The following is a 23,021-nucleotide window of genomic DNA, read 5'->3' as shown; positions in this document are numbered from 1 at the left end:
TAATTGTGTCCCATCTACTTCCCAAAGTGCCAACAAATGGTTACACTTTATTGTTAGCACGACGTACCTGTTTTGTTTTCTTCACCTCTATTTGACTGTACCTGAAATTTCATTATTTCGTTTCTATGACCGGTAGCGACTTTAAAGCCCTCTAAAGGAAAGAGATCAGTGATACACGTACAAAGAGTAACATCTTTATTGTCACATAAATTTACAAAAATAACACCTTGTCATCGAGAAATCACCGTTGCCGCCACTAGATATAAGAACATGGAGCATTTAATTATCCTTCTTTGTTTCAAACCTCCTTAAATTATACATAAATGTAAATAGAATACGTTTCATCACATTCAATGTTACTTTTAGCTATAGTAGTTTTCCTGTTATCTTAAAATTTGGGATGAAGATACAAAACGCCGACTTTCATCCCATTTTAGGCTAAAAATATCTTTTGAAGAATTTTTAAAAATTCGAGCGTTTAAAAATGTTAGATTAAGTTTACATATCGTATTGTATATAAAGGTTGTAAATGGGGTTCCAATATCAAAGTTTTCTTCAAAATGATTGGCACTCTAACGTATGCTAGCCTTTCCACTGGCTGTTGTTGGCCGTTTGGTAGAGGAGTGGGATTATCTTTCCTTGAGACTCATCTGAAATGAAAAATTGTCCAAGTGTCAATACTAGCTTTGATTTCGAATTATTGTTTCGACAAAACCAACGCAACCTTTAAGGTTAATGAATGTTTACTTTGTTCTTTACCTGGATTAGAGTTTCCGGACCCCTCAGTTCGACGCCTTGAGGTGAATTTATGCCATCCCCTAAGTAGAACTTGATTCCTGTATTTCGGAGTTGTGAAAGTATAAAGCAGTGGATTTACTGCCGAATTCAATGGCAGAATGAATACCACCAACCATGCATAAGTGTCGTCTGTTACAGAAAAGAAAATATTCCCTTAATTTTCGGCTCATAATTTCTTATCACTTTGCGTAAAATACCTGAAATATCATAGCTCATAAAAGCCCAAATCTTCATGGTGATAATCGGAGCCCAGCAGCTCATATCAGTCAGGACGATGAAGAAAAACCGCACAGCAAATTCGCAATCCAGCATGGCGAGTGGTGTTTTGCTCCTCGTCCGCCAGATAGAGAACAGCAAGGCCGTGTACAGCAAGGCAATCATAATCAATAAAAACAAATTCAACCCCAAGAATAAAAAGGCCGAATACTCCCAGCCAACTGGATAACGTTCCTGAATATGCAGCGGGAAGCACGTTCCTGAATAAGCTCCGTAAAATCTGGTGCTAGATCGCCAAAGGATTACCGGTGCCACGGCTATTGTTCCTCCAACCAACCAAATCGATAGTAAACAGAAGCACACATTCCTGGAATTTAATCTCCTATGACCGCCGAACGGATCGGCAATTAACAAAAATCGTTCCAAGGACATAAACGCCAGAATTAACATTGACACCTCAGATGATGTGACTGCAAGAACTCCAGCAGCGGCACAGCTCCAGGAAGTAATCCAATCCAATGCAACTTCATGATAGCGACTACGGTAGCGGGCATCTTGTATTCCGATTACGGATAAATAAAAGCCCATAAGGATATCGGATACGGCCAAATTCCTTATGACCATTGTCACAGCACGATTCTCGTCCCGATATATGAATCTACCCCACAGAACCAGGATATTGCCAAAGAAGGTTAATCCTGCCATAAGCCAAGCCGAATAGCGGAGGACCGGCTTGGAGAGAAGGTCCTCAAACGAGGACACCCCATCGCTGTTTGGCTTGCATTTCTGAATGTGCGGCGTCATTGAGCAGAAATAGAACTTGTCGTAGACAACATATTGCAGAGCGGGAATATTGCCTACCACTTGAAAGTCGATGTTGTTGAATCCGATACCATGCAAATTTAAATAGGACACGTTCGTTGTGCCCAGCAAATTCCTGTCTATGGTGACTTGTGTTTCTCCGAGATATCTGAAACGAAAGGATCAATTCATAACATTATGGATATGGTGGCGTAGGAGTAGTTCATTAGTTCAGACTGTGTCAGCTGGTGGAAGAATTCAAAACGTCAACTGCTTCGAGTGTGTACGAATTTTGAATTGAATATGGGTTTTGTGTCAAAATATACGTGACTATTTGCTTCATATGATTGATGACAGAAAATATGGGAGTTTGTTGAATTTTTAAGGTAACTTAAACTAACTTAACTTAAAGAAATATTGTCTTATTGACGATGACTTCCGTAGACTAAACCGGTCCTGTGTTGCCTACAATATCTAGATATGCAATGAAACTCCAACAAGATTAAAGTATGAGAGAATTGCTTATGTTACGTATCTTTTTTCTATAAGTTCTTCAAAGAAATTGGACATTCAAAAATAAGTGCGTCGGAAAGGAAGAACTGTTATCTCTATATCAACTGTGAATAAGGTCTCACAGGCCCTTCAGGAAGCATATTATACTATTCACTGTGAAAACGCATTTTGTACTATCCTCAGTAAAACAAAAATAAAATGCTTAGATCAGGGAAAGATATAAATAAACTATAGTTGTAGTTATTCCACTATGCTAAATCCTACCTGATCTCTCTTGGTGACAGGTCCCGCGACAGGTCAACCAAGAAAATGCATTCAATGTCGTTAAAAGCAGCATCGAGTCCTAAACCTCGGAAAAATGCTAGGGCGTTCACCTCTGCCGACTTAGTAGGACGGGCCCCGCTCTTGCCTAGAGACGGGGAAGAGTCCTCAAAGTAAAGTAAATTAGTTCAAGCAAAACAAATACCTGTCTGCACCCGAAATATTTTATTTTTTACTGAAAAAACCGAGGAACTCGCAAGAGCCCTTCGGAAAAGACGCATTGATATCTGCATTCTACTAGAAACCCAATGGTGTGGTGCCAAACGCTTCTACATAGAATGCGAACGCGATAAAAATGGCTATAAACTTCTCTATTTTGGTAGCCAACACATTCAATACGGTGATGATATTGACATCTCTGAGGGTACTTGCGATACCATCAAAAAAGTCGTACGATATGAGGAGTAGTTAATGAGGCTAGTAAAGTGAGGGTAGTACAGGTCCCAGGGCGAAACGTGGATTGGTACCCACGATGCAGCATAAAACCTTGGAAACGCCTGCTGAACCAACACCAACACCTTTACTACCAAACTATATCTCCACCCCCACATGGTGACCACTGGGAGCTCTTTGTTAACGAAAAGTTGCGCCTAAAAACAGGACAAATTATATCAACTGGTCCTTCAGGTCGGAGGTTGAGTAGGCTGACAACCCTACATGAAAAACAACTTGTTACGAAACCACAAAAGGACCCTCGGACTGGATTGACAACACAATGACGAAGCCGGTAATGGAATAAAGATTTGCACATTTTCTCATGGAACGTGCGCTTCCTGTGTAGAGGAGGAGCTACCAAGCAGCTAGCCGATACCTTGTCCCAATATAGGGGTGATATAACAGTGTTGCAGGAGATACGTTGGACATGGACCAGTTTTCTGGAGAGGAGCCACTACACCATATATTATAGTGGCCATCCAGTGAACCATGTGCTCGGAGTAGTTTGCTTAGTCTGCTAAAAAATAAAACCTGCTGTTATGGGCTTTGAGAACATAAGCCTATGAGGTGAATTTAGAAATATAAGCCTCATTAACATCCATGCCCCTACAGAGGAGGCTGCAGAGTCGGAGAATGATACTTTCTACGAGGCAGTTGAGCGGACCCTCTAAGCCTGTCCCAGGTGCAAAATCCTATTTGACTATTTTAACAGCCAAGTAGAAACGGAATCCGTATTCAGGCGAGACGTTGACTCCCATAGCTTACATAAGGATACCAATGATAAGGAACTGCGGATTATTCACTTAGTAGTATCTCATGAAATGATTGTTAGAAGTACCTAGTTTGCTCTGAAAGCGGTCCACAAAGATACTTCAAATTGACTACCTGTTGATCGAACGCTGCCACCTCTAAGTCTTGATGAATGTCAGAACATATAAGGGGCCAATATAGACTCGGATCACTATCCCGTTGGCATGGTGCACCGAGCTCGAATTACAATACGACCTACACATCCCTCTTAGAATCAGGTTAAAGTAAGTACTGAAGCTATCCACAACAAGTTCTCTGTAACACCTATAAGAGGGAAATTGATGCCACAATAACGCAGCTAACAGATGTCCTGGAGATGAAGATCAACAAATGATCTTCACAATCACAGCCGGAAAAGTAAGCCTGGGAAATTAACAGATCTGTGTACTCGAAAAGTACATGGAGCAACCGCACCAGGCGCGGAAGTTTTACTAACAAGTCGGCAGAATGAAGCCTTATGCACCTCGATGCTTATCCTGCGGAGACGAATGAGCATATTGGAACGATTTGTTGAGTATTTTGATGAACTGCTTGCAGTTGCGAGTTGGAGGACCCACCAACTGAAGAGAAGAGAAGAAATAGTCCATGCAATCCATCGACTTAAAAATCAAAAGTCGCCAAGAGCCGACGGAATTACAGCCGAATTGGATGCGACCTATTACATCAAGCGGTTCATCAAATGATGCTCACGGTATAGAACAATGAATCAATGTGTGACAGTTAGCAACAAGGCATTATCTGCCTCATACATAAACAGGGACATATCATACAGTGCAGCAATTATAGAGGTATCACGATGATGAGTACCGTCTATAAGATATTTTCTGCTATCCTGCTACGTCGGGTTGCCCCATACGCCCAGAAAATCATTGGCCCATACCAAAGTGGCTTCACTATAGGCGAACCAGTAACAGATCAAATTTTCTATCTGGGACAAGCAGTAGAAAAACTGCTGGAATGTGGACATCAGTTGCACGATCTTTTCGTCGACTATAAGGACATCTATGATACCCCAGCTAGGGTGAAACTGTAAACCGCCATGAGAGAATTCGGTATCCGAAATTGATAACACTGACTAAATTGACCCTGACCAATGTACAAAACCAGATAAAAGCAGCAGAATCACTCTCGAGACCATTCAACATCAATAACAGTCTAAGACAAGGGGATGCCCTGGAAAACGTAATCCGTGATGCTGACATAAATACGAGAGGCGCCATCATCTTTAAGTCCCCCCAACTACTGGCCTACGTTGACTATGCCCCCATTATGAAAAGAACAACTGGAGACGTACAAACTGCCTGCATCCAGATCGAGCAGGCGGCACGAGATCTTGGGCTGCACATCCAAAGGGGCAAGACGAAATACATGGTGGCAGCGCTAGCACCAAAAACCAACCAACCAATAACATCAAATCGCCCTGGTCAAACAAGACTAATAACCCTAGGAGACTACAAATTTGTGACTGCTGATAACTCCTCCTATCTAAGGTCGAAAATTACAACCGATAACAGCTATGACGATGGAATCCGCGCATGATTGTTGGCATTTCAGCTTACTAAAACATATTTCAGCTTACTAAAACTGTTCCGCTCGAAATGTCTCACCATAGGGTCAAAACTATAATCTGAGGGTTGGGCTCTTCGCAAAAAACAAACAAAATTGCGAACTCTTTGCCGCGTTCGAGAGAAGAATCCTTCGAACAATTTTTGGCCCCATATACGAGGATGAAGCAATACCATGACCGTCTGGTTGTGGATAAAATCCGGCTCAATAGGTTACGATGGGCGGGTCACTTAATCTGTATGGATGAGGATGAGCCAGCCCGGAAAGTCTATAAGGGCAATATCTATGGTAAAAAAGAAGACGAGACAGACTTTGCCTGAAATGGAGCCATGCCATAGGCCAGAATGCCAAACGGCATTTAGGGATAACGAATTGGTGCACCTCGGCGCAAATGGGAATATCTGAAGTTCCTTATTAAGGTAGGCCTAGATCGGACACCGGTTGCGCCGATGTTGATAATGATGTTAGAATATATATAGACATAGTTTTGAGGAATGAAGGGTTTTAACCAAAAGGTTTGGATTTTTGTGATTTGAACAGAGGCAGTGGCATTTTCAGCCATGTTGATAAGCCTAGGCGCTTTTGCGTACCGGACTTTTTTCACATCTTGGATTCGCTCTATTACTGGATTTTTAGTTGGTTGTTACAATTTGGGCCCATCTTGGTTAACGTCCCCTTAACTATGAATGCCGTCCCATTCACCATAATCGTGAAGTCGGCATTTTTTGGAAATGGAAGGAAAAAGATTCCTAATAGATGAAGAGGAATTTGGGAGTAAATGGAATCCAACACATGCTATGCTGTTGGCATGGATGAGCCTAACTTCAACAAACCCCAGAGCGGGGCAATAGAATTTGTGAGATTCTTCATACGTCGTGAAAACAACGGATGCTAGAAGACATATTTAAAGCTAAAAGAAAACCATGGGAAATTTCTATATTTACTAACGATTCTTTTCCAGGTGAGGAGTTCTATTATGAAAAAAGTTGATTGATGTTCAGTGGTAACACCATACCTTATTATCTACGAAAGAAATGTTACAAGAACACATTGTGATTCTTGTACTATCTCTGGTCAATTTGTAGTATTCTAACACTTTTTTCGAAAACTATAGTTGAATTATTTATGAGACTTTTTCACATTCTCAACTTAAATTCGCTTTTTACCAAAAGGAAGAAACGCACGCTATCTACAGCAAAAATCATCCCCATCAATGCATGCATCATACACTGAAATGCGGGGGTCGATTTGCGATTTAATGGGGCTTGAAATGTTAACCAAGTTACAAAGGGAGCAAGCATGCAATTCACTCCTTCACAAAACCCAACTCTTTTCAAGTTTTCTGTCTAATCTTGCTTAACCGTCAATACTTACAGTGCCTCCAAGCTCTTCATGTTGGTGAATGCTTGACCGGAGAGCGTCTTCAATGGGTTCTTCGTGAGTCGTCTGGAAGTGGAAAGTAAACGCAAATTATTAGGAAAGTAATCGTTTTCAAAGGAGATATGAACTCTCTTTCACCAGCTAACCAAGTAATACAGAGTTCTCGCTACATCATTGACTTGAAAATAAACAAAAATGTCGCAGGATCAAGAAAATGTTCGTGCGTTCCAGGAGGACGCTAATACCATTGCGGGTATAAAAACCAGATCGAGTTCACTGAACGCATAATGTGAAAACGTTACAGTCAAAAAGTTCATTGGCAAAATGGAAGAGCGGAACATTAAAAAGTTGTTCCCTACGTATAAGCGTCATCTTTAAGACTTGTTAAAAAACGATTACCCAGAGAACAGGATATCAAACAGGAGAGAGCAACGACGAGAACGCACTGGACAATGTGGTGGTAAATCTGTGACTGTGCACAAGCAAATTTACAAGGAGTTACTCTATCGTCTTCTCGGCTCAATGGCTTCGTAATTTGAATAATCTGCAGGACTTCGGTTTAAATAATGCGGATGGATGTACAATGTAGACGCAAGAAGGATCCTGGAATGGGAAAACTCGTCCGATCACCAATTTTTTTCACAGCGTGATATTGGAGCGAATTTATGCTTTCACCGGCAGTGGGTGCATGGACATAACACATTTGTGGTTGCTGAAATATGCTTGCATTGGGGGTAGCAATTTGTTCTTTGATTAAAGAAGCGATTTCCTTGACAGGATTAAATTGCTTTCAATTCAATGAAAGATTTTTATTTTTCGCATCAAACAGGAAATCTTGCTTACTTACTTCCACGTGGGTACATTCAATTAAGTTTCATTTTGTAGCTTTAACTTTTAACGATTAATTTTAATTTTCAATGATCATTTTATTAAAACATTTTATTCATTTTACAACCTTTATTTACAATTATTATTTTAGTTTTAGATAAAATACAAATGAAGTCGACCAGTCCGGTCCATGATTAACAACTTAATCCTTATTCAATTATTTAATATAATGTCAAAATAGTTGGCAAAGGCCTACTAGTCTTTTTAATCGGCCTCGTGGCGAGTTCGAATATGCCACGGAGAGCACCGGTCGTGGCATCTGTCAGTCGAATTAACAACATTCGAAATTTATTTCGAAATTTATTTTGAATGTTGCTAACCCTGCTGCGCTACATCACTCCGCCCCCAGATGAAACCTAGGGGTTTCAGTGACCGAAGCCGGAACTGTGTTCCCCATTATTCGGCGAAGCGAACGCGACGTTGCTTTGGGGCGCAAACGGGCTTCAGCCTGGACAAGGAGATAGCCCTTCTGTGTCCCCCGATCTCAATCTGGAAGAAATGTTCTCCCCGCTCGAGAACACGGTACGGGCCTTTGTATGGGGGTTGCAGCGGCTTCCGGACAGCATCCGTCCTGACTAGGACGTGCGTGCACGAGTCGAGTTCCTTGGGAGCGCAGGCAGGTGCGGATGTGTGTCGGGTGGGGAGTGTGGTTTTAAGGCGGAGCCTTGGATTCTCCCCGTATACCAACTCGGCGGGGCTGGCAGCAAATTCCTCTCGGCAGGTTGTTCTGAGGCCAAGTAGGACGAGAGGCAAGACTTGTGTCCAGGACGGATCGTTGCGGGCCATAATGGCGGATTTCAGCGTCCGTTGCCAATGCTCTAGCATCCCATTGGATTGCAGGTGGTATGCAGTAGTCTGCTGGCGTTTGAATCCCAAGAATTTGCCTAACTCCGAAAAAAGGGGAGACTCAAATTGTATTCCCTGGTCAGTGATAATCACCGCAAGGACACCAAAGTGAGGGATCCACTCTAGACAGAGGGCTTCGGGACAAGATTGCGCCGTAATGTTCTTCAGAGGTATTGGCTCAGACCACCGTGTAAACCTGTCGATTATTGTGAGGCAATACTTGAAACCGTGCGAGTCTCGCAAAGGGTGTACGATGTCGAGGTGTATTGTGTGAAATTGCATGGTAGTGCGTGGGAATGAGCCCACTTCGTTTTTTACATGCCTTTTTACCTTACAGTTCTGGCATGCGATGCACTCTCTGGCCCAGGAGTTGACGTCCTTATTCTTGGAGGATCAGAAATATTCTCGGTGACTAGCCGATTTGTCTTCTTGATGCCTGGATGCGCTAAGTCATGAACTGCTTGAATCACTTCCTTGCGAAAGGTGGCCGAAATGTATGGCCGGGGTCTATTTCCGGGTGTTCACAGCAGAGAGAGATTCGAGCCGAAGATGAGCAACTTCCGAAATTTCAGAAATTCCAGTCTAACGCATCTAAGCAGATACATGGATGATTTTGGGGCACCAGTTTGCCGGACGCCACCAAACATACTCAGCGTAAACTGGCAATGGTAATACGAGTCAACAAATGGATGACTGGACACGGGTTCTGTTTAGAACTGGAGGAAACCGAAGTGATCTTTCTGACCTCCATGGAAGATACCAACCGCCCTTCCTGTACAAGTTGAGGAGATCACAACAACGCCAGCAGGAAAATATCTCGGCATAAAGGCATACTCAATAATGAGCTAGTTAAAGCAGATTCGGAGTATCACGGACAAATCTATAGCTGAAAAGTTTGCGATTAGCAGCTAATGGCTTATGTTCGAGATTCTATATCCGTCCTTCTCTACGATTGCAAAGTATGGGCTGATGCTTAGGAATTTGGTGAGTCCACTGTTTCAGAGCCAACGGTATTAGTGATATCAGGAAAGAAATCATACGTAAATGCATGGCAACATTCCTAGGAGAGCAAATAAAGTAGATGCACGGCGCAATTTATACACAAGACTTTGGTTCAGCCAGTGAGCATGAGTATTTTCGGACTAACCTGCACAAAATCGTGAAATCGCGGTTGCGCGACTTGCTTCACTGCAACGTGGTCGCTTAGGATGCCAACGCTTCTTTGTCGAAGGGGATTAAGTATTCCCGAACACCTTAATGGAAACCATGCTGCAAAGTTGGAGCAGTTGGAACTGGGTAATATAGTGCACTCAAAGTATTTTTATCTACTTTCTTCTTTTTCTTCAGCCTTTGTCCCGTTCACAAGCGGGGTCAGCTCGTCATGATCGGTTTTGCCATTTGGCTCTATCGAATGTCTGATCTGGGTGCAATCTTGAGGCTTTTAAATCCCCATCCAGCGTATCAAGCCACCGTTTTTTCGGCCTGCCTTTTGGTCGTTTACCATCGATTTCGATGTTCAGACCAAACTTGTCAAGTGACTTCTCGTTAGCACGAATTGCGTGACCATACCATCGAAGACGCCTCTCTCGCAACTTTTCCACGACCGGTGCAACCCCATAACGATCACGGATATCCTCATTTCGGTTGTGATCAAAACGTGTCACGCCACTATTCCAACGCAACATTTTCGCCCCCATTACCGGAAGACGCCGTTCATTGTTTTTTATAGTCGACCAACACTCAGAACCATAGAGAGCGACAGGACGGACAACATTACGGTAAATTTTAGAATTGAGACACAGAACAGGTTGCGTTAATGCCTGAAGCAATTTCATAACGCAGTTCTCAATTGGCTGATAGCGTTGACCCGAGATATTTAAATCGCTCAGTTCTGGACAGATCACTGTCGCTGACAATTATTGTGCCTGTTTAGGTTTAGCCGAAAGTGCGTAACAGAAAAGACGCCCGGTACTCTTTGGATAAACGGACCCCACCCGTCTCGCTTCTGGTAGCCTTTTATTCCAAACTACTAGCGCGGAGCTGCTTTTCAAATGAGCAAGGATATCTTTCTTAAGCGAATCTTACATAAGCCATCGATGGTGATCCAATTTTTCCGGCCCTTATTTGGGAATTCAACATGTTCTCGACCTCTCGAGATTATATTGAGAAGGCATCACCTACATTTTCCATGTGACTTTCCCCTCGTCATATCCATAATATTCGTTTTGGAGCCCCACCGAGATTCTGTGCATGTAAAGCACGCACCCATTTTCTCTTTACTTTTTTGAGGCACCCGCTCACACTGCGAATGAGTATTGAAAATATACTTAGGTCCATGAAACACCACAGATAATGGGAACGTACCATTTATACTTCAAACACTATACGCTGTTAGTTGAAAGTTCTATGGCCTCGACCCCTTAGGACCAAAAAAATTGCCACTATGCAATATTGAATACAATATTCATCCCCATTCCTGTGTAAATTTTTCAGTACAGTAAAAGTTAATGACAGTCCAATCGATTATCAATTTGTCACAATTACGAAAAGGGGAGCGTAATAACTACGAAATCCAAGGCCATATTTCTGCACAAACCCAATCACATCGAATCCTACATTTTCTGACCATCTTCGAAATAGCTTCACATATTTCAATTGCTCCTATCATCAGTGGGAGAAAGCTTGTCAGCCTATTTGACATGGCATTAGTGCCAACTAGGGATCCTTTCTGAATAGAATTCACGTCATCGTTTCATACTTCGTCGTAATGTTATTCCGTCCTGGAGCTGCACGTACGTGTCATTGAGTTTATTGACGATAAATTTATTAAACAAAACTTAATCCCTAGTTGAGTAGCGTTCCCAACGTAATTAATTCCGGGCAATTTGTTTGCAACGTGTCGACAAGTAGGGCCATAATATTGACTATTATTTGTACAAGGGTTTGATCCCTGTCCGAAAGTACGCACCCATCAAACACCTCCTATGAGTCCTTCCCCAGATAACCTTTTCATGATGCTGCTTTTCGCGCAGAATGCCGTCATCTAGTTCCCTCACCCTTAACGGGGTTGACGAAAAAATGTTTTGCTTATTTCGCTAAAATGTTAATGATTACGAACCCAAGAGATTGCCAATGGCTTAGTCCTGCCCGCAATAGGTCAGCCAGCCTTTTCGAATTAATAATTCACATTCCATCGCCGAGAAGAGAATTTTTCTGGTTGTATCAAGCATCCGAAAAACGGAGGCGATAGAATGAGCCGAAATTGTGTTTGCAGGGATTTCCAGGACAAGATTTTCTTAATAGGAGGATACAGAAGTTGATTGGGGTGGTAATTAAGGGAGCTTAATATTTCGTTTGTTGACTTGTTTGTTTTGGACTGCGCCCAATTTCTCGTAAATTTTCTGATACCACTTTATGAGGAGCACTTCGTAATGGACTTGAATTTCGGTGCTTAAAATTGAATTTTCTTTGCAATTTACACTCTATTAATTGAGTAATTAATGCGATAATTTCCGAGCAAGTGGAATACAGGCATAATGTGTACTTGGCGTGTTCTGTGGCTAATGGAGGGATTTAATTGGTTACAATACCGTAATTCTCCTGAAAGCCACCCTCTGCGTCATAAACATTAGCGATTCGTGACAGCGAATATTGTATGTTGGCAGCGGGAATTTGTTAGAAATAAGGTGTTTGCGAAGTACTTACATTCAAATTTTAATGGGGCTGAAAACAAGCACGTACATACTCTCCTATTTTCCTTTATTTTCAAAAAGGAATAGAAACTAAATACTTGGTTTTAAAGTTTTTTTGGATATGATCATTAATTGTTTGTAGTTCTGGTTCTCAATCAGTATGATTAAACGATGTATGGAAGGGTGACCCTAACCCTGAAGAGGATTTCTTTAGCTTGCAGAAGACCGCGCCATCAGAAAAATCTCTGCCTAAAATTAAGGCGAACACGAAGGACGGAGCACCAAAATAAAAGGTGAGGAGGCGAAGGAGGACTAGACCATCAACCCTGCTTATTAAGCCGACGGAAGGCAAGACTTTTGCGGAAGTTCTCAGTGAAATCCGTTGCAAGATTAAACCTCAAAATAACGGAGCAGAAGTGTTTTCCATTCGTAAAACGAAGGGTGGTGGAGTCCTAGTGGAACTAGGCCCGAAGACAATAAAAAAAATTACGTTCTGTGAAGCAGTTAAAAGAATTCTGGGAGAAGAAGCTTTGGTTTCCAGCCTGGAACCCACGTGTTCTCTGGAAATCCGAAACCTTGACTGCCTCACAGAAAAGAACGAGGTAGAAGAATCCATCAAACATGAATGTCCGGAGGTAACCAATGCCCAGATTGGTATCATTTGAGAACTCCCGGGGCCAAAAACTCGCTGTGGCGGAAGTTGCCGAGCAATACGCGAGGAAGCTTCTAAACAGCGGGAAAATGTAAATTAGTTGGATAATGAGTAGGATACGAATCCGTGCCGCACATCCAAATCTTACAAATTTTTGGATTATGAACGCACATCAGCAGCCTGCTCGGAAAGGCAACATGCCGTAAATGTGGTCAGGCAGGTCATAAAGTGAACACCTGCAATGAAAAGGACAGCTGCGTCCTATGCAGGGACCGTGGCGCGACTGATGAGAACGTTGCGCACACTGCGGCTCGGGGTGTTGTCCAGTCCTTAGAACAGAATTGGAAAGAGCTAGGACACGGTCAGCATGATTCGCATCCTACAAACCAATATGCACCGGAGTACAACCGCTCACGAGTTGCTAGCGCAGTTCGCTGCTGAATTAGTACTCATCAGTGAGCAGTACCAAGACAAGGACCCAGTTTCATGGCACCCTGACATATCAGGTACCGCTGCCATCTGGGTTCGGGAGGGCACCCTCCTTAGGGTTCTTAGCCAGGGCTGAGGGAACGGCTTTGTCTGGATTCGGTGTTCAGGGATAACGTTTTTTAGTGTCTATCTTGCGCCGAATGAGATGATGCCGGACTTTCGAGGGAAGCCTTCATGCTTTGGAGGACGCTATGTTAGGCACAGATGGGCGGATCCTGGTCGGGGGTGACTTCACTGCTAGGGAACTTGAATGGGACATGCCTCACACAGACTATAGAGGCAAACGAATTCTAGAAATGGCAGGAAGAGCAGGACTGGTAGTTCTAAACACCGGATCCACCCCAACATTCCGGCGCCCGGGCTGCGAAGGAAGCATTCCAGACGTAATCTTCGCGTTCTCGTGTCGCTGGTGGGTGGGTGGTGAGTTCTGGAAGACTTCTCGGCAAGCGACCATCAATAGATTGCCTTCAAAGTGGTGTACACAAACTCTCGGTGTGCGCCACCCCGACGGTCTTTCTGTGCATGGAACGTCGCGAAACTGAACACCGGGAGGTTTATCGAAACCTTTGGAACAGGTGGGGCCTCGCTGGAGGGTACTCCTAGGGGGCGGCGGCGCTGCAGTGGACACTGTTGTAAATTCAGTCATGAACCCGATAACGATGGCTTGCGGAGCCTCCATGGCCAGGAAGGCATCGAAACATAGCAAACCTTCTATGTATTGGTGGAAATCGCTTAACACAACGTCTAAGCGCCCGGGAGGAGGCATGTACTATAATGATGGAGTAAAAATCAGCCAAAAGGAGACTCCGTAGCTCAATAAACAAAAGCAAAGCTCGCTGCAAGCAGGATTTGGTCGACGAGGTGAATGACCCGTAGGGACTCGATTACAAACTGGTAACCCGAAATATCGGGGCTCTGCGGAAACCTTGTTCACTTAAGGCCGAGCAGATGGGCCGCATTGTAAGGGCACTATTCCCTGCGCACCCCGTATGGGATGATGACGTCGGCGCGGAGAGCGTAGAGGACTCCCCACTTTTCTCTATAAAAGAGTTGGAACAGGCAGTCCTTTCTATGAAAAGCAAGAAGGCGCCAGGACCCGATGGTACTCCAGCAGAGGCATACAAACTGGTTTAACTTTAATAGTCCAATTCTTTGCAAACCACACTTTTTAGGTACACCGAAACATAGACTGGGTTTTTACAATCAATACTCGATAGATTTAACAATTAGACTTTATTAAATAATTTATTTAAAGAATGAAGATAAAGTGAAGTGACTATTTGCTCGTTAGAGGCAGAAGAAAATTATTATCTCCTTCATGTGTTTTTTTTTCTGCCCCTAACTCATGGCACACTTTTCTCGCCAGTCCTCCACTCCCGTGGCGAGCTCTGGAAAGTGGATAGTTCCGCACCATCTATTTGTTCGCATTCGCAACATTCGAAATAAATTTCGAATGCTGCGAATCCTGCCGCGCCACACTGGTATTCTAACACCGGCCAGACCTATTGCTCGGCACATTCAACGCTTGCCTGAAAGAGGGCACTTTCCCTGCTCGTTGGAAAATGGCGAGGTTTGCGCTGTTCCACAAAGGGAAAGGCGACCCCGAGTTGCCGTATTTATACCGCCCACTATGTATACTTGACACTGCTGGAAAAGTGCTCGAAAAGCTCATCAGAAGTGATACGCCCTGCGGCAAATTTATCTCCCCGGCAGTTTGATTTTAGAGCAGGGAGATCCACAGTTGATGCTGTAATGCAAGTCGTGAATGCCGTTCGACGAGCGGAGGCCCATAGCCGCCGAACTCGACGGGTGGTGCTCCTCGTAACGCTTGACGTCAGAAGCGCCTCTAATTCAGTAAAATATAAAGACTAGACAAAACTTTCCTCGTGCCGAACTATTTCGTACGGATATTGAGGGACTATCTGAGGAACCGCTCCCTGCTCTATGAAACACTAGAGGGTCAAAGGTGGATGGAGGCCACGTCAGGAATAGCACAGGGATCCATCCTAGGGCCGGACCTGTAAAACGCTACCTATGACAGTCTACTTAAACTCAACATGCCAGAAGAGTCGCGCTTGGTCAGATGCAGATGATGTCGCGCCGATTGTTGGTGGACATACTGTCGAACAGGCGCAAAGCAGACTCGGCATATTGATGCGACGGGTAAGCGGATGGATAACTACTCATGGTTTCAACCTTGCACTGAAAAAAATCGAAGTTGTCATGCTGACTAAAAGGAGAATTCCGACCCTGCCTCCTATATCGTTCGGCGAGTTGATAATCGAGTCAAAACTAGCGGTAAAGTACCTCGGGCTAACTCAAAGCAGCAGCGAACAAGGCTGCAGCTGGAGTTTCGGTGTTAAGTAGGCTAATGCATGCATTGGGGGTCCTACGTCTACCAGGCGACGTCTCCAGATGAGTTCAACGCAATCTGTTCTGCTCTACGGCGCAGAGGTATGGGCTGACGCTTTTGGCAAGGAGGTATATCGTAAACGTCTCGCGCAAGTACAGAGACGAGCAGCTTTGCAGGTAGCGTCCGCTTTGTCTCTAACCGGCCGTGATGGTTATTGCGGGAATGATCCCCGTTGCCCTTCTTGCTAAGGAGCGTCAAGCCAAATACAAGCGCAAGGGAGATGAGCCAAGGGAGGTTGTTGCTCATGAAGAACGGCAACGCACCCGAGACGAGTGGCAGCTCTCTTGGCAAAATGAAACTAAAGGCCGATTAACTGCGCGACTCATCGTCAACTTAGGCCCGTGGCTGAATAGGAAGTATGATGAGACTGACTATTTCCTTACCCAATTTTTAAGTGGGCATGGAGGTTTTGCAATGGAGCTGTGGACGACGCCCTTCACACTTTTTTTCTCGTTGAAGGTAGGATGGGGTTCATCAGCAGCTCTATTTAAACACAGGGGATCTCTCTCCAGACAGTATTGTCGAACAGATGCTAGGGAGTGCTGACAGGTGGTGCCGTGTTGCCCGTTACGTTCGGGTCCTTCTCGTTTCTAAGAAGATAAACCCCGACCGGTGGAGCAGCCGGACCGCAGGGGATTTCTTGAACTGACAGTTCCCTTCATCCTCTCCCCTCCCGTTGGTGAAAGGAATTTCCTGATTTGAAGACTTCGCAGGACGGGAGATTTCGGGGACTAGCCCGATGTAATATGACAAATGGTTCCAGACTAGCTCTCTGACGATGGGGAGGGGTTTAGTTAGTAGCCCGATGACGTACCGAACCGGGAGTCTAACACTGCGCGCATAAATGCATTCACCTACCCTAAACAAACAAAAACCATTTTGTAGCCGAGGACCGATTTGATATGTCGAATTAGTGAAGAGGAAGGAAAGCTAAGTCATCAAACAAAAAAATTTAACAAAACATCAGATTAGAGCTTACTGTACAAATCAGATTTGGTAATAAAAGTCGAAATGAATTTCAAGAAACTACCACAAGCTCCAGAGAAAATTTATGCAACTCATTTAGCAGACACGTCCTGTTGGGTCTGCAAGAAAATTCATTGAAACCAGAGCTTAATTCATGACGACACATACATTATTCACCCCCGTTGGAGAGGGTATCATATCTGATTGTGTTTTATGCATAAAAACTGTCGCATCTGCTCCGGCAGAAGGGTATAGTCTGCTCCATAAATCTCATCGAAAAATGAATTATATTTCATTATCTCAAACTTAGTTAAGAAGAATTAGAAGCTGTTCGCAAGGAAGACAATGTCCAACTCCAGACAATCGGCAGACAAACGTAAAATATCTGTCCGAATAAAAGAAGTGTAAAACAACAGTAAAACTAAATACCAGGAGACAATGGGATTAATGTTTGCTTTTCTTTTCAGATGTATCTATGCTTCTTCATATTGTATATACTATGGTTAAGTACCTCTAGATTCTTTTCAGTACTTACAGTTCTCGCAATTTTCGCAGTTCAGTGAAAGCTCGTGGGTGTACTGTCTTGATCCGGTTGTGAGTCAAACTCCTTTATGTCCACATCATTTCATGGTTCAAAGTGCATCCAGTACATGTGTGTATCGAGAAAAAATCAAATTATGATTAATACTTTTTCTATTTTGTCCACTTCCAATTTATATGCTACACAACACGCCGCACCTAACACACACACTCACTACCAACTAGATTAAAGGAATAGTGTCACAAAACGACAAATAGGATCACAAATAAACTGTAGAATAGTAGACAAGTCTGGGGAGAATCTGCTATCCGCCATAACTAAGATACGTCCAACCTAATAGAGGGAATATGAATGGGGAGGAGTGAGTGATAGTGTCGAAGGAAAGTAAAGTGATTTATTGAATGGATTCTAGCAGAGGAAAACTGATTTCTGCTTACTTATCCATACACACATATAGATATAGAGTACGACATACTCTGGAAAGGATATCCCTTGAGACATTGTAAGTCGGTCCTCTTGTTACCAATCGGGTCTTCCAGCTTCTCTGTTTCGAGACAAACAGGATGTTCCTCTTAATGATATATTTTCTTCACATAATTGAATGGAATAGACATTGAGGTCCAGGATGAGCAAAACATATAAAAACTATATTCGGAAGGTCACTGCTTAATCAGGTTACTAATTAGATGTAATTTTCTGTGACACTAAAATACTGCAGATACTCTGACTACTCCTTTTTCTTCAGCCTTTGTCCTGTTCACAAGCGGGGTCGGCTCATCGTGATCGATTTCGCCATTTGGCTCTATCAAATGCCTGATCTAGATGCAATAGCGAGGCTTTTAAATTGCCATCCAGCGTATGCAGATACTCTTACTACTAAAAAATATAAAATCGAAACGAAAGATCCCAGCTTTAAAATCATTGCGCATGATACCTATGAACCCTTCAGGAAAAAGCAGTATTAGTATAAAATAGGCGTAACTGCTACCAGATAAAATCTGCAGAATGTATACCCAGATCGCAAGTAGGTCGGTATGTATATTCGCAAATTTTTAGATCCTCCATAAGGTTTGCTCCACTCGTTTATTGTAATTTCACTACACGATCTCTGTATGTTGGAGGGTGCGCGACGAACCCTGGAAAGTGTCTCTGAGCTACCATCGTTAAAAAAATGCTTCCTCTGGCTTCCAGAAGAAGAGCGGAATGGTGATGGGCTTCTAGAACAACTTGGTGTGCACAATAAGCTCAACACTTCCCCCTGGATTCTGCTAGGCAACAAAACAGGAGAAAGAACCGATAGGCCGGAAACTTTTCTCACTATCGGCGTTCCCGAACCCGATGTTAAGAAAGTTCGGGAAAAATCCGGTTGCCGACGCTACTACGGGCTAGGGAACGTCGTGTCGGCTCCTAAAACCATTTAAGGGGACGTGCAGCTCTCGGTATCTTCATCTCAAACCTAGATGAGGGCCCACATTTCCCAAATAAATTTGCAGCATTGCAAAGCGGCGACTGCACTTATCAGTCGTCGGAACAATAGCGGCAAGACTTTTATATACCTCATACAAGAACCGTGGGTTGTTGGTGGGATAGTCAGGGGCCTAAACTTCCAACATGCTGACCTATTGTATGCCAATGAAAGTGATTGACCCCACTCTTGCATGGTAATCTCAAAAGACTTCCAGCTCAATTTGGTTAAAGACCTATGTGATGGCGACACCACATCGGCTAAACTAACCATAAAAAGTGAACAGTGAGATAAAGAAATACTATGGTACTCTGCGTATTTCCCTTATGACGCAGAAGACGTTCCCACTGGAACATTCATCAGAGCTATCCAATATGCCAAAAGTAGTGGTAAGGGGGTAATAGCAGGATGTCATGTCAACGGAACCGACTTGCAGATCCTTAATTTAGGTAATGAACTCATTTTCTTCAACGGGATCAGGCGAGAGGTCATCGACATCACGGTCGCATCCGCTGACATCGCGGCTCCTGTCGGAGAGTATCAAACGATATCACACTCTCGGATCACAGACACATTGATTTCGTAATGAGCATGGAAGAGAAGATTATAAGATCGGCTAAACGATCATCATGAAGACACTTTTGCGAAGAGACTAACTCTCTTGAGGCAGCCTCAAAACTGAAGCGGATTCTGTTTAAAGAACGTAACCAGAAATTGGGTTATTTACGTTTACAGAACGGGAGGTACAAAGAAAGCGCTGAAGAAACGGCCATTTACTTGAAGTGCACTTCCCAGGAAGTATCCAAAATCTAATCTTGGAGCCGACAGGTGCATACAGCCCTCAACCGAGAGACTGGAACCTGGCATGCAAAAAAATATCACTAGAGCGAGTAAAATGGGCATTTAACTCTATACATATAATAGATACAAGTCTGCAGGTCCAAATGGTATCCTTCCTGCGCTAGTAATAAGGGGAATGGATGCTCTGGGTCTACATATTCGGAATATATATCGCGCATGCCTACCACACGCTAATAGTCCAATTAACTGGCGTGATGCGAAGGTGTTATTCATTCACCTACCCGGGAAACCCACCTATACAGACGCAAAAAGTTTCCGACCGATCAGTCTAATCTCCTTTCTACTAAAAGGACTAGAAAGACTAGTAAATCGTTTCATAAGGTATACACACATTGCTAAGTGGCCACTTTACCATAGGCAACACGGCTACCAGAAAGGCAAATCCACGGAGACAGCACTCCATGAACCCACGGCAAAAATTGAGATGGCGATGTTCGACAAAGAATACTTCTCAGGTGCATTCATGGACATCGAAGATGCCTTCAATTATGCCTCATTCGCGGTAATTTGTGATGCGGAAAGGCAGCATGGAATCAAATCGCTGTTAATCAGTTGGATCCTTCACATGCTAGAGTGGAGAAAAATCCACATATCGGTTGACCAGAAGCCTATTGAAGCAGGATGTCTTAGGGGTTCTCTCTCAACTATTATAGCTCTTGGTAATAGATACCCTGCTGTGCCTCCTAGAGGACAAAAAGTCTTCGCGCAAGCATTTGCAGACGACCTAGCCCTAATAATTACCGGCAAGTTTGTGGACACAGTATGTGACCGATTGAATGCAAGTCTGAATGAAATCCACAGTTGGTGCCTCCGCAATGGGCTCACGGTGAACGCTAGGAAGACTGGACTATTTATGTTGGCTAGGAAAGTCAGGTGGGACAGCTATACGCTAGTCACCTTAGCAGGGGCGGAAATCCAACTGGCACAAACAGTCAAATAATTAGGAGTACATTCCGACACCAACTTAACGTGGAAGCACTATATCCAGGAACAATATCAGAAATCCTGTATATTGCTCTGGTGCTGTAGGAATGTGATAGCTAAGACCTGTGGACTTTCACCAAAACTGATACATTGGATGTATGCATCTATAATAAAACCCATTTTAATGTATGCATACATTATCTGATGGCCGAGACTGAACTTTGCTAACAGCAGGAAGCTGATATATGCCATTTCATTGGCAGTAGAAGAATGTCTACGACAAAAATGGAGGGGTCGCACCATTCGAATCTGTACGGATAGTCAGGTAGCATTATCAGCACAAACAGCAACGACATATCAAGCCAGTTGGTGTGGAGTGATGACAGGTGCTGCTGAAACTTGGCCGACTGAACAAAACATTCGCGATGTGGGTGCCGAGGCTCTCAAACGTAGCTGGTAATGAGGAGGCTGAAAACTGGCTCGCTGAGGATCTGGATCCACAATAGTGGGGCCAGAACCAGCTTTTGGAATCCGGCTATCCACTGACAAGTCTACTCTGAAGGGTGAAATTGCAAGGACTCACGCGAGGAGAAATTTGAACTATTGTCAGCAGGCGAAAATCTTTGTGAAAAAGCCTGGAGTCACTAGAGCAACATTTTTGTTGTCCCTTAAGAAGGGGGACATGAATACCCTAGTAGAGCTTTTAAGGGGACACTGCTCCTTAAACTACCATATGGAAGAGATTGGGATGGTAATTCCGGCTATGTGCAGCCAATGTGAGGAGGAGGAGGAGACGGCCGGAGAGGATCTCAGACGAAGACACCTTGGCAAGGTATTCTTCAATGAAGAATCTGCACACTCTCTGCCTCTGGAGAATGTTCTCAGATTCGCTAAAGCCTGCGAATGCCGTAGGCGGGGAGTCAATAGGTGATTTACGGGGATAGTACAATGGGCTTAACAACGGGCTGAGTGCTCGGAGCTGGGGCTCCCTTCCGTAAACTAAACTAAAAACTAACTAAACACGATCTCTTCGAAAATAAGATGCTAGGTATGCTAGTCTCGGATGCAAGAAGTCGACACCCCAAGATTATAGCGGGTGTTTTGAACGCATGGGCCGTGGATTGGAGCAATCGCATTACGAACACAAGGGGCCGTGTCCTGCTCGAAGCTTTCGCGGAGCTAGACTTGGTGCTTGCCAATACGAGAAATGTTTCCACTTTTCGTGGGACAGGGTCGCGCTCAGTAGTCGATCTGACATATGTGAGTACCACATTGGCGTGGAGAATGGTATGGTTTACTAGTGAGCATTATACTCACAGCGACCACCAAGCAGTTTTCCTCCAGATCGAATATGGGCCATGCGGCGATGTGCGTTTCCGCGGAGCTGGAAACCGGTGCTGATCCGTGAAATAGTTTGAAGAGGATGCATTCATAGAGATGCTATTTGGAGGCCAAAATCCCGGTGGTGAAGCTGCAGAAAAAGGAGAGCAACTAAAGAGATGCATAACGAGAGCATGCGACGCTGCTATGCCGAGTCCTCGCAAAAAGGCGCTCAAAATATTGGTCGAATGAAGGGATCGCGGAGTTACGGGATGCATGTTTCCGAGCTAGAAGTTTCTGCCAACGATCTAAAGGAAGACGGGACTTCGACGAGAAACGGCAAGGATATGTGAACCTTCGAGGTAGGCTTACGCAAGCTATACGGACCAGCAAGCGAGATTGCTTCAAAAAACTTTACGCAGAGGCAGACCAAAGCCCCTGTGGAACAGCCTATAGGATAGTTATGAAGAAGATAAGAGGGCGAACACAACAAATGACCTGCCCGCATCTTCTGCTCGATATCGTGATGGCACTCTTCCCCCCGGATAAAAGGGAGCGTAATGAACACAAGCAGGTATTGGGCATCTACACCATACCACCGGTAACTGAGGAGGAACTTGCCCAAATTTGTCGCAGAATTGGTGATAACAAAGCACCCGGTCTGGACGCTGTTCCCAATAGAGCTCTTCTGGTTTATCAGTGTTTTTGAAACATGCATGATAGGAGGAGTTTTCTCTGACCGGTGGAAGAGGCGAAAACTTGTTTTGCTCCTGAAGCCGAATAAGCACCCAGGATACCCATCATCATACCGACCGATTGCCTCATAGACACGGCAGGAAAGATGCTTAAAAGGGTCATCTATAATTGTCTGCTCCCTATTATTGAATATAAAAATGGACTATCGGAGCAACAATTTGGATTTTGATAAAACCACTCAACGATCGACGCCGCAGATGTTGCTTTGAAGCTGGCTCGAGACGCGATGTCGTCTAAAAAATGCTGAGCCGTGGTGAAGTTGGACATCAAAAACGCATTCAATTCCGCAAGTTGGGAGTGGATAAAAACTTCACTGACTAAAACTGGTGTCCCTCGTTATTTGACTTAACTCCTCGACAGTTACCTTT

General features: G+C 43.9%; 1 protein-coding gene across 1 annotated transcript in view; it reads right to left on the bottom strand.

Moving 5' to 3' along the window:
• Window positions 1-314: 314 nt before the first annotated feature.
• Window positions 315-23,021, bottom strand: part of LOC119660387 (relaxin receptor 1) — a 93,962-nt gene continuing 71,255 nt past the window's right edge. The window contains exons 7-11 of the mRNA XM_038068911.1: window positions 17,322-17,393; window positions 6,835-6,906; window positions 996-1,984; window positions 760-927; window positions 315-650 (exon numbers count right to left, since the gene is read on the bottom strand). Of these exons, the coding sequence (XP_037924839.1) occupies window positions 583-650; window positions 760-927; window positions 996-1,984; window positions 6,835-6,906; window positions 17,322-17,393 (1,369 nt within the window). The 3' untranslated portion in view covers window positions 315-582. The remainder of the gene's footprint in view (window positions 651-759; window positions 928-995; window positions 1,985-6,834; window positions 6,907-17,321; window positions 17,394-23,021) is intronic.

The sequence above is a fragment of the Hermetia illucens genome, chromosome 6, assembly GCF_905115235.1.
Source record: "Hermetia illucens chromosome 6, iHerIll2.2.curated.20191125, whole genome shotgun sequence".
Lineage (NCBI taxonomy): Eukaryota > Metazoa > Arthropoda > Insecta > Diptera > Stratiomyidae > Hermetia > Hermetia illucens.
Note: the sequence above shows the minus strand (reverse complement) of the source record. Positions and strands in the feature narration are given on the sequence as shown.